Source organism: Pseudopodoces humilis, chromosome 7 (genome assembly GCF_049639895.1).
Source record: "Pseudopodoces humilis isolate 2021_Gansu_Grassland_sample_001 chromosome 7, ASM4963989v1, whole genome shotgun sequence".
Lineage (NCBI taxonomy): Eukaryota > Metazoa > Chordata > Aves > Passeriformes > Paridae > Pseudopodoces > Pseudopodoces humilis.
In genome coordinates this window covers 15,711,062-15,723,368 of record NC_142206.1, presented here as the reverse complement: position 1 = coordinate 15,723,368, position 12,307 = coordinate 15,711,062, and the positions used below count along the sequence as shown (strand labels likewise).

The following is a 12,307-nucleotide window of genomic DNA, read 5'->3' as shown; positions in this document are numbered from 1 at the left end:
CTATGGATGCTGAATGCGAGAAAGCAGGCAGGGAGCACAGTGTCAGTGGGAAACCAAGTCACATAACTTTCTCAGACTGGCCTGGGAAGTGTGGCCTGGGAAATCGTAAGGAGGAATCAAAACAGTCCTTGGAGATAGAATACGACCTTGCAGGTTTTGTTTGTTGCCTTGTTGCTTTCCTGCAAGAGAAGGTCAAGGGGTGATGTACCCAGCTGACCAATGATGGTGATGTGTTAGTTTAATGACCAATGAGAGTTTTACCTTTCCAGACCGTCTCGGACCTGCCTATAAAAGAAGATCTGGAATAATAAAACTTGCTCTCTTGTACAGCCCAGAAGAAAGTCTGTGCCGTGCTCTGCCATTCCTAACATAGTGTGACAGTTTCCCATGCACAGGTCTACGTGTGTGTCTGGAGCAAGATCTCCCTCTTAGTTTTATAGGACTTCCACAAGTTCTACATTTTTATTTTTCCTACTGCCACTTTGTTGAAGATTGCAAGTAGATTGGTGGAAGGAAGAACACATTGAGAGGGACGTTTACAAGCTATGATGCACCAAAGAGGCTCAGTTACTATTCTAGCACCGCTTTCTTTTTTTTTCCTCAATGCCCATGAGCCCTTCAAGGGCTCTGCCCTGAAGTCCTGTTCCTAAACAAGTAAACACTTAGGGCCTGAATTCTTCAGACTCTCACATGGAAGATTTTGGTCAGTCAGATAGCAAATAGAAGAGGCTGACATTGTATAAAATATTTATCTTTATTGATGCAAACCAAAATTCCAGTTGGCTGTACTAGCCTTTTGTATAAATTAGTGTTCCTTAACAAGAAAAATGAAGAGTCTGCCAAGGTTTTTCCCTCAGTCTTTAATGGCCACCTCTCTTCTGACAGCTCTAGAGTGGATGGACAGCAGGATGGGGTCTGGGGGAGCAAAGTCCCTCCCACTGTAATAAAGATCAGGTTAGATAACCTGAATAAACCTAGACTAAGGACCACCTGAGGAACCTGAATGTACATAAGTCCACAGGAGCTGATGAGATGCATCCCAGAGTCCTGAGGGAATCGGCAGACACAGTTGCCAAGCCCCTCTCTGGAGTAGTCCTGGCTGTCAGGTGAATTGTCATGTGGCTGGAAAAAGGGAAATATGCACCCCTCTTTAAAAAGGGTAGAAAGAAAGACCCTGGGAGGACCTGTTTTCCTCACCTTTGTGCTTGGGAAGATCCTGGAACAGATCCTCATAAAAGTTCTGCTAAGGCACATGGAGAACAGGGAGGTGATTTGACCAGCCAGGGATAGTGCTGCCTGATCAACCTGATGGCCTTCCGTGATGGAATGCCTATGACAGTGGACAAGGCAAGGTTTACAGGGATATCATTTGACATGAAGGAATGTCATTTATCTTGATTTCTGAATGTAATTTATCTGGATTTCTGATTTCCCAACATTCTTCCCTCTAAATTGGAGGTTGATTCAATGGGTAGACTGTGAGGTGAATAAAGAGTTGTCTGGATAGCTGCATCCAGAGGGTAGAGATCAATGGCTCAGAGTTCCCAATGTGTTTGAAAACAAATTTGCAAAATTGCTTGTGAGGCCTAAGCCTAAATATATTCTGAGTCTTTCTTTACTTTAGGACTTCAAGGCTGAACATTGGTGGACAGTAACATTCTTTCTCAGAAAGGCATCAATATGCTTTAAAATCCTATGAAACAATGTAAACACATAATTTAAATGTAGCCATAAGCACGCACTCGGCTAGCATTCAAACAGATAATGCTAATCAGGGATGTCAGCAGGACTGCGTGGCCTCCATACACCAGATATCTGGTGCGTGCCACTCGCTATCTTCTGCAGGGCTGCTTCTCTCTGCTGCCCAGATTCCTGAGCAGACTGCATCCACTGGTAAAAATAACCCAGAAGGAAAGAAGGGAGGGAATTAAAGGACACTTTAAACTTTCTGGACAGAATACTGTCAGCTCGTTTCTGTCTGCTCCATTTGTCTTGAAAGTGACTGACAGAAAAGCAGACTGCATGAACACCTGTTGAAAGTGTGTCTTTTTGACAGTGATTAGTCTGCTGAGGAGGTGATTCATTAATGTGATCTCCGACTTATGAAAAGCTGATGGTTAGTGTTTTGGGATGTACTCCAGTTTTGAATACACTCTCTGTATCTTAAGTTTCTGCTGGTGTGCCAAGTGGTTTGACTAGCAGTGCCTGCCAACAGGGAAAACCTGCTGGATTTACACATGGGATTCAGAGAATCTTGAATACAGGTATTCAAGAGCCTGAAACAAAGATTTTGCCTAAATTTAAAACCTGGAGTTAATTTGCATAAAAGCATACAACTTGTGTATGAATAGATTTGGGTTAATTAAAAATAATGATAAATGAGATTATCAAGGTGTCCAATGGAAAATGCCTACATGTACTCAGAAAATTGTTCTTAACTGAAATTTGATGAATGAATTAAAATATACATATATCTCCCCACCTCCCTACTGAATTGGCTAAGCCGTAGTCTTCCCAGGATTTAGAAAGTGAAGCAAACCCTTGTGTCTCTTTCCCCTTGCTTTTGTTTTGAATCTTAAAGCTGAGGTTTATTTGTCTAACATGTTATTGTTGTGTTTTCAAGCTGTTCTTTTTGTCTGAGGTCTAAGTATTTAGTTGTTTTGTAGCTTTTAATAGGAATGTTTTTAAAAGCAAAGACAAATCTGAGCAGAATTTTTTAATTGATAGAGAATATTTCAAAAGTTTTTGTCATACCTTGGTATATGAAAGTATATAAACAATCTAGGAGTTTATTCTTAGTTCAGTACTGAGTGACATATACCTACATCATTGACTGTATTTTTATAATGATCTACTCACTCAATTCAAATGTGGATTCTCCAGGAAGTGGAACACAACCCAATATTTACTCTAATACAAGAAAAGGAGTTCAAAAATGGAGACAACACAACTCTCCTCTCCTTGAAAACTGTTATTTAATGTGTCCCCTATTGTAGCTGGGCAGAAATGGAAGTGGTATTCAAAAAAACCCTCCAAACCTATTTTAAACAAAAACCATCCCACAAAGTAATCTAACAGCAAACAACAGGATTTCCATGCCAGAGGAGAACTGGTGCAACCTGTAATTGCAACAGTAAGTGCTAAACGCTTTCAGAAGACAGAGAACATTCAGATACAAACTGTTTGTTTGAGTCTTAGCTTCCACAGGGAAGCAATCAGGCAAAAGATCAAGGTGTCTCTAACTGGCTGCAGTAATTCCTGCTTGTAAACATTAATCAGTGATTTAGCAGTGTGATCTTGCATGGTACTTTGGCAGGCACAAAGTGAAAATACAGCATGTCATGAGCCTATCTAATGCTGCAGGCATAATATTGATCATAACTTGGTACAGAATAACAGAAACAGACGGCCAGGATGGTACAAATATTTTTGATCTACTGTAGCACACAAAAGCCTTTAACTAATAATTTTCTTGTCTTGCTCCAATTAAATTTCTAGAATTGGGAGCTTTGCCATCAGCTTCACTGAATTATCATCATATTATAGTGACTTATGATATCTCATGTTCAGAATCATAGTCCTCTTAAAGACACAAAGATTTTAAAGAGTTCTTGCACACTGTGAATTAAGATATGCTGTGTTGCTCATTTTGCTGCAGTTCTGTAAATACTCAAAGTAGATTATTATCTACTAATATAGTAGATATACTAATTTTATCTATTGAAGTATGGATCTATTAGTAGATCTACTAATATTATCTATTCTAAGGAACAATTCAGCATAGTAGCTTCACCTTAATATTTAAAACCCACATCCTCTTTATTCAACGTGTCTTCCTACCCTCTTCACTATAGAAGAAGCCTAGATAGAAGCCTAGATATCCAGCTCCATAAATATATTTGAACACTCATCTCCCTTCTCTTCCCATTTTTAATTCTTTCATGTATACACCACTCTCTCTTTTTTTCTCTTCTTCCGCTTACATAACGATGTTGTTTTGTAAAATAAACATGATTAAGGTCAAGACATGGCTACTTAAGAAGGGAAAAAATGGGAACTTCCACTACCACGTTAAAATATGCATCTTGAAAATGTTGCAAATTAATATACGATTTTGGTAACTTAATATACATTAAAGATAATGATACCCTGGATTCTCATCACTAAGTAATCATTTATTTGACACTTGTACTTAAGTATGCTCTTACTTTCACTTGTGCCAGACATGTTTTACCATTCAGTACCTTGAACTAGTTGTCAATCACCTAACAATGTGATTTTTGCAACATAAATGTTATAATTTACCAGTAATACATTTACAATCTTGATTTTTATTAATTCCTGGACTCTGGGAAAAGGTCTTTAGATATTACCTACATACTATTTTTAAATACTTTAACAGTCCTTTATTTGTGATGATTCATTGGAAGATTTAGCCAACATTGGCATTCCAACCTTATTCCAACCTCATGAAAACATTTCTGTCCTGAAAAACAACTCAATATATAAGGCTGTGGAATATATTTGAGACTTTTTTTTGTTTTGCAATAAAAAAAATTATTGAAACAAACTTTGATTCTTTGGAACAGTTTCTCACAGAACACTGAAGATCAAATTTAGATCTTACCAATTTTCTTCCTGGTTTAGCCATGTAAGTCTATAATACTCCCTAACTTTTCTGTCGTAAGGAAACTGCATAAGTAATACAGAAATTCCATTTTCCTAGGTTTAGAGTGAAGTTTCTGTTCACTGTTTTGTTAATCAATGAACAAATAACAACATCATGCCACAATATTTTTTAAAGATTTTGAAATGTCTTACAAAGAACAACATCATTTACGTATAAACACATAGCATCTAGTTTGGCTGAACTCTGTATGTTATATTTTGCAGCTGGCTCCAGGATAAGGCTCTGTATAACCCAGACAATGTTATGTTGGTCTATAAACCAAAGTGGAACACTTATATAAAGAAACACATTTGTTAACTTTAATATCGAGACTTTATCATGCTGGCCTTCAAACAGTGAGCCTTCAAGGGTAGCAATGACATTCTTTCTTCCATTAGCCATTTTTCTCACAGACTTGTTTCAAGAAAGAACAGTTTCTCAAAATAGACAAACCAGGCTCTATTTTGAGGAAGGGAAAATCTTCCTTTGAAATGCTGTTTTTTGTTAAGCTAGTTTATTCTTCATGCTCTAATGGAGGAGGGAAAAGCCTGGTTAGGACATTGTTGGTTTAGAAACAAGTTTTGCAAAGTCTCATTTTAACACTTCTGTTTCTGTATTCCTAAGACGGAGCCTGATCCCTCACGGATGTAAATCAGTGCAAGAGCCCACCCATCTTTCTTGTTTACACTGGTGGAGGATCTTGCCCGGTTCCCCTACAATTCCTGCAGCCTGACATTTGAATGGAACTGCAATTAGCAGGGTTGTTTTCGTTTAACTTTATTTAGCACCTTATCTCCTGTAACATTCTTGTCCGGGTACCAGTATCAACCATGAACTCAACATAGCTCTTACTAGTGCTGTTCTATTTTGAGTTGAAAGAAAAAAACCTGTCAGTCCAGATCAAAGAGCACCTTCCCCTTCACTCTGGGAGTAGAAATTGTTAACTAACTAATTGGTGCAAAAGGCCATGGCAAATCGATTCACACCACACTTACAGTAGTCTAACTAACTCCACCACACGGGAAAGTTATCCAGGCCCTCAGAATGACCTGTTCTCCATGGCCAAACATATGCAGCTTTCCACAAAAACCAAAATAGCTGCTGGTGAGAGACCCAAATTGTAGAGGATACAGTTCTGCAGGACTGTGTTTGCTGTGTTCTAGTTTTCCCTGTTCTACAGCTATTCACGCCTTTTGGTTACAATATCACAAAGAACTGCAAGACCTGTGGTTTGGGCTCATAGCTCCTGTTCCTCATTTTATAAAGAGCCTCCAGGAGGATTCCGACTCTGGCAGAGCTCTGCTGCTCCCAGGTGCTGAAATTCTGCAAAAAGGAGTGAGGAGCAGCAGGTCCAGAAGGTTTTGAAGGTCCTAAATCTGAAGTAAGGGGCTGTAGCCCAGAATCTCAAGCCACCCAATGCCACAGTTCTGGGAATCACCGGAGTGCCTGGGAAGGCAGGAAGGTCTGCTGGGCTCCTGTGTTGCCGGAAGGCTGCTCCCTGTCTCTGCCCTGGCAGCTCCTCACCCAGGTGAGAGACCACCTCCCCGCAGCCATAGCGGTGACAGGGCACGGGTGATACAGGCGAAGGGCAGCAATGAGGACAGTGACACTTCAGAGCACGGCACGGAGAAATGGTCCAGGCGCCTCCCGGGGCTGCCGCCGGTGCCGGCCAGGGCGAGCGGGCACCGCCCCGGGACAGCGCCGGGCCCGCCCCCGCTTCCCCGCACCTTTCCCGGCGGAGCCGCCCCTCGGGGGCCGGGCCAGCGGTGTCGGTGGCGGGACGGGGGGCCCGGCGCTGCCCGCAGCTCCCGGGGCACAGCCATGTCCTCCAGCTCCCCGCCGGGCGAGCCCAAGAGCCGCAGCCTGGGCCGGCTGTCGCTGCCCAGGAGAGGCAGCATGACGCCCGGCAAGAAGGCGGCGGCGCTGGAGCTGGCCGAGAGCGCCCCGAACGCCCACTACGCCCCGCTCGGGGCCGCGCAGGGCGGGCAGGCGCCCCCGGGATGCGGCCCCGAGCGGGAGCGGGAGCGGGCACCGCGGCTGCGGAGCGAGGTGGTGGTGGTGAGCGCCGACTGCCCGCGGCCCCCCGTCAGCCTGGACCCCCGCGTCTCCATCTACAGCCTCCGCAAGCCCCTGCTGAGCCGCAGCAGCGTCCAGGGCAGGGTTTACAACTTCTTGGAACGGCCCACGGGATGGAAGTGCTTCGTGTACCATTTCACCGTGTGAGTACCGCCCCGCTGCCGCCGGGCACCTGCTCCGCGCTCCCGTTAGCGCCGCTGGAGCGCTGCCCCGTCCGTGCTGGGGGCTCCGGGGCCGCCCTCAGCCGCTCCCCGAGGGGCCGCTGCCGCCGAGCCCCCTCCCCGCAGGGTGCGCGTCCTCTCCCCGCAGGCGCCTCAGGAACCGGAGCCGTCCAGACCAGCCCGGTGCTCCGGGCTGGAACATCGTGCAGATACGGTCTTTTGGGCTGTGGGCGGTTTGGGGTTTTTTTTTTTGTTATTTTTGGGTTTTTGTTTTTTTTTTTTTCCCCCGCATGTGTGAAGTAAAACAAAAGTCACCCTCTGGGGGAAAGTTTGCCTTTTAGTTAAGAGAAATGCTGTTTCTCAGTGCAGGAGCTGGTTTCAGGCAATTTTCTTCAGAAGGCTACCCAGGGAGTTGGAATAAATTGTCCACACTGAACGTGGAAATGAAGTAGGTAGCAGTGCCACTCATTCTTTATTAATTTTTGATGTATGGCTCCTGATTTCAAGCAGCGACACCTGTGTGATGCCGATGCTCACTGCATAGCAGCAGTTTCTAATTAAACAGGTGCTATCAACTATCAGCGCTGCAGTCTTAGAGGAGGATGAGAAACTCCTTTTCCTTGTCTCTTCTATTGCCCCTGGCTCGAACTTGTGCTATCCATTATGACAGGAAGGAGGTGGTGTTTGGAGGGTGCTGTTTAACTGCAGGTGGCTTGAAAATTGCTTTGTCTGTAGAGTTCAGTGTCAAACCCAGGTCAGCAAGTGTTAGGTCTGTGGTGCCCAGGCATCCCAACAGGTGCCTCCATGAGGAATCAGAGCTTTTCCATCGAGGTGTTGCTGAAGGCTTGTGTGACCCTTGGGCAATCGGCGTGTGTTAAATGTAGGTAAGAAGTTCAGGTAGGAATGTGGTGTGTGTTTGTTGTACTCATGCACAAACATGTATACATACATATATATATATATATATATATCCATTACATGTATACGTGTTTATTCCAACAGCTAGAGGGAAGGTAATCTGTGGTCAAAATCCTATGACAAAAGACACCAAAGTCAGTTCTTATGACTTTGTTATTGTATTCTAAGTTCTATTTCTAACTAACTGCTATCTAAAGTCAGTTCAGATTTTGTGCTTCTGTTCCACTCTTGAGGATTCTGGAGTGTTTAGGTCAACAGGTGAAGTGGTACCAACCTTATTTTAATGGAGGGGAAACAGTTGTCATCTGAGTGTATGTAATTGGGAGATGACTGGGTACAACTGCTGAGATAATTGTGGGCTTCGTTCTCCTTAGTGTTATGATAATGCCATGCGATGAGAAAATGAGTAATGGCCATAATTATGAAGTGCCTAATAGTTGTGGTTGAACAATGTAAAACACTTTTGGGAATTGGAGCTCCCCCCCGAAAGAGAGATTTTTAGGTAGCCATCTTTTATGCTTTTTGATCTTTAAGGTATCTCAGATTATGTTTAGGTGGCGCAGTAAACTATGTTCAATATCTTAACTAATCTCTAAATCTTAACAGCAAGTCTAGGAAAACTCTGAAAAAACAAAAATCAAGGTTACGTGCCTCTACTTAAGGTTCTAGCCTGAATATTTTGGGTTTTTTTTGCAGGTATTAGCACTGTGGATTAATTCTGTCAGTGTAAGAATGAAGATTCTGTAATATGTGTAAGTCATTACCTGTCTCCCCCCCAGCACACACCCATGGTGTAAGCATTAGTCCCAGCATTTCCCCTCTTTCCAGAACTCTTCTGATGCAATGACAAATGACAGTAAATATTCTCAAGACTCTTACCAAGCATTGTTCATATTCCTTAGGGCACTGAAGAGACAGAAGAGGGTACTGACACCTTTGTATCTTTCTCACAAGGCAGTCGTGCAAGTACCATTAAGGCAGTCTCACTCTGATTCTCACCAGCAAAGAGATTTGAGGCTTTTCTGTTCTTAGCCCAACTCCTCCTTTTTTTTTTTTTTTTTTTTATTTTTTTGTAGCAAATAAGCTTTTTGTGCCCATTAAATCATGGTTTAAGTTACTAGTCTTTGGTCCATACTTCTCCATCTCTTTTTGAGCTCCCCAAGCAACTTTCTGCTGTGCCAAGGAATGCTCTGTTTGGAGTACAGTCCCTGCCAGCCAGGTGCTGAGTATTGGCAGATGAATAGTTGCTACAGAGCAGAAGTGTGTTGCTAAAATTAGCTGACGAGGCAGATTTGTCTGGTTCAGAGAAGCTGTCGTGTCCCAGCGTCTCCTCGGGACCTGCTTTGTGCGGACAGCTGGGTACAGGGGATGAGGTGCAGAGCTGGAAAGGACTTGGAGTCATGACACACACACAGAGGCGTGCATGTGCTCCTTTCCCACTGGAGGAAGTACTTGATTGTTCCATTGTCAGCATACAAACAGTCATTCATAGAATGCTAAGCTGGGTTTTACCTTGGGGTGTGCAAGAACTCTGGTGTTTGTCTTTCCTGCCCAAATGAGTTTAAGAAGCTGAACTCATTTTGCCTGTTGTCTTTTTGACTCCCTCTGCAGTCTGCCTCCTGCTTTATTCCAGGGGTTTTCAGCTGCCTGGGAGGTCTCGCTTGCTGTCCTAAATGTTTAGACAGGGAAGGAAAGGAAACGGGAGTGGTGTTAAATCGGGGCATAAAGATCTGAGTAGAGAGCCCTGGCCAAGATCTAGCCCAGTGACGGGAGCAACAAGCACTGGAGGCTTAATTTTCTGTTTTCTGTATGGTGTGGAGTATGTGGCTGTATTCTTAATTATATGCTGTAATTATTACAGTTAGAAACAACTCCTGGAATAGTCCGTGTAACTTGCTCTGGACCTATATCTCTGGCTGGTTGTTAAAACACTGTTTATCAAGCGATAAGAGCTACATCTACTGATTGCCTGTCACACCCTTTTCCTGCTCAGGAATCTTAGTCAGTGGTATGTAGAATACTAATAGCTAAGAGCTGATACTTGGGATTGATTTTCCTTGATTTTATATTAAATTGTTTAGAAAAGGGAAGTCGAACACCAAGCTTTAATCCACAGGTTCTAGGCTGGTATGTTTGTTTCATATTGTTTTGATTGCTGCATGTTCTGGTGAGCAGCAAAGCCCCTTGACTTAAAGGATGGAATCTGGTTGTCTTGCAGAGGTCAGACCAATGACCTGTTTTTCTTCTGAATTATTTCTTTCCTAAGGTGTCTGAAATACCTGTTTTTCACTATGGAAGATGTATATTCTCTCTTGCTGATGTTTTCAGTCTCCAGGGTAATTTGAACTCCAGTCTGATTAAATTTAATTCTACACAGGTATTTTCTAAGAAATTTTCATATTTTCTTAGACTAGTGAGGAGAAACATCTCAAATGAACAGAATAGGGAATGTATTATTGTGCCTCATTTATATGATATTTCTGAAGGCTGGGGAAATAGTCTCTGTGTGGAGAGGGAATGGCTAATCAGCTATTAATTTACCACTCAAAAAACCTGCCTAAAAGTACTAGCAGAGATGATAGAACCTCTTAGTTCAGCTACTTGACTTGGTTTGATTTTGTAATAAATTTAATTTAAATGGATGAAGCATATGATGTACAGACACCTAATTTTACCAGGGCGAGTGAATTGTGCTTGATGGCTGAGGATTTACATGCATGGCTTCTGCAAACACAGTCAATGGTTGCTTGGAGATTTGGCCTTTGCAAGCAAGAGCTTGCCCTGTAGTGTGGCTGTATGGATGGCAATGTCCTGCCAGGGCCACCAAATCTGCCTTGGCTGTCAGAGCTGGGGAATGACTGAGCGCCACTGTTCTCAGTGCCCTTCCAGGCTAGGGCATCTTATCACACTTATCATAGCAGTGCACCTTGAGAGGGCAGCCTGGGGAGGTGAAATGTTCTGCAGCCTGAACAAATCAAGTTTTCAGCCTCTGTGAGGAGAGGTGGAAAAAGGAATTCTGCCCTCACAGTGGCATGCTGAAACCCTTGGGTACTGTCCCACTGTTGGAAATGACTGTACAGAATAAGTAAAGTTGTCAGATGTTAAAAATAATTATTTTAGTTTTAAGTGCTCAAGGTAAGGCTTTTCACCCTCTTAATTTTAAAATAAGCATATTAAAATGTGCCTAAAGAAACTGAAGTTATGAACTGATTTCTCTTCTTCTTGGTGTGGCAAATAATGACTTCTGGCAGCGTTGACTCCCTGTGTTCTTTGAAGTGTTGGCTGTAACTAGAGAGAACAACTTGGAAACTGATGGACCATTGGTTTGTTCTATTGTGGCAGCTCTCCTTTGTTGCTGTGCAAGATAATCAGCTTCTATCTTATCTTTGCATGCCTGTACCTGGTTCAATTTACTTTGCCTTTGTATAAGTTTGGTTTAATCAGCAATGATTGTCATTGAGTTTGTTCGAATCCCAAGTTGTTTACATAAGCTTGGACTGGCCAGTGGCTGGGATTTGGAAAACTGGTCTCTGGAAACAGGCAAACTCTTAGAAGCATGGCTGCATGTGTGTGCACACAGAGATAGGAAGTGAAGGTAGATAGAATATTCCAGTTGCTTGAATCAGGACTCACAGTAGTCATTTATTAAGGGCAACGTGGTGTTTATGCCACGCTCTTTGCATATGTTACGTCGTGAGGAAAAATCGTAACTCCAACTTAAAATCCATTTTTGCTATTGTTTCCAGACATTCTGCAAACATATTTCCAAACCTACTGGTTTATACTTGTGTCAAATGTTGAGGAGGAAAAAAGATCCATAAAAAAATTAGTGTGTGTGTGTGTGCTCACACATGACTTTTCTTTCAGACTGAAAAATGTTGCACATTGAAGTGCTGTGGTTTTGATGGGAACATTTGTATATTTAGAGATTTTTGTAGCTTGGAATCAGACTTCCCGATTATTACTTCTGTTTGTTTTTTTTTTTAACAAAAGAAAACCTAAATCCTCCAAAGTAAGCATGGCTTTTCCAGGTGGAAAGAAAGCAATATGACTTGATCACAGTCATGTTCCTTTTGCTTCTGTCAATAGCAGAAAGACCTAGGTTTAGCTTTTTTTGTCTCATCAAGACTGAGGTAGTTTGAGGCCAGTTCACAGCAGAGCAACCTAACTGTCTCTCAATGTGCTTGGTAACAGTTCTATTTGAGAGGAAAAGGGATTGGAAACCCAACTTCGAGTATTCCAAGGGAGGAGGGAAGACCATTTGCCTGCCCCATGAAAGACAGTGTGCTCATGTTTAGGAGTGGTTGCTGTGGGGGTACCCCTGTTAATTGGGTCATTATCAAGATGTTGATGCTTGGCTCTTGGCAGATTCTTGGATGCAGGTGAGACTCCGAAGTGGCTGAAGGGTTTTGCTGTTCCCTGCTTATTCTCTGCATGCTGCAGTGCAGGCCCTTAGCTACAGTATTTCATGGAGGTGCTTCTT

General features: G+C 42.9%; 1 protein-coding gene across 5 annotated transcripts in view; it reads left to right on the top strand.

Moving 5' to 3' along the window:
* Positions 1–6,479: 6,479 nt before the first annotated feature.
* The window catches only part of KCNQ1 (potassium voltage-gated channel subfamily Q member 1), a 331,796-nt gene continuing 325,968 nt past the window's right edge, over positions 6,480–12,307 (top strand). For all 5 annotated transcript variants that reach the window (XM_088058080.1, XM_005522331.3, XM_088058081.1 and 2 more), the window contains exon 1: positions 6,480–6,888. In XM_088058080.1, coding sequence (XP_087914206.1) covers positions 6,491–6,888 — 398 coding nt within the window. In that variant the 5' untranslated portion in view covers positions 6,480–6,490. The remainder of the gene's footprint in view (positions 6,889–12,307) is intronic.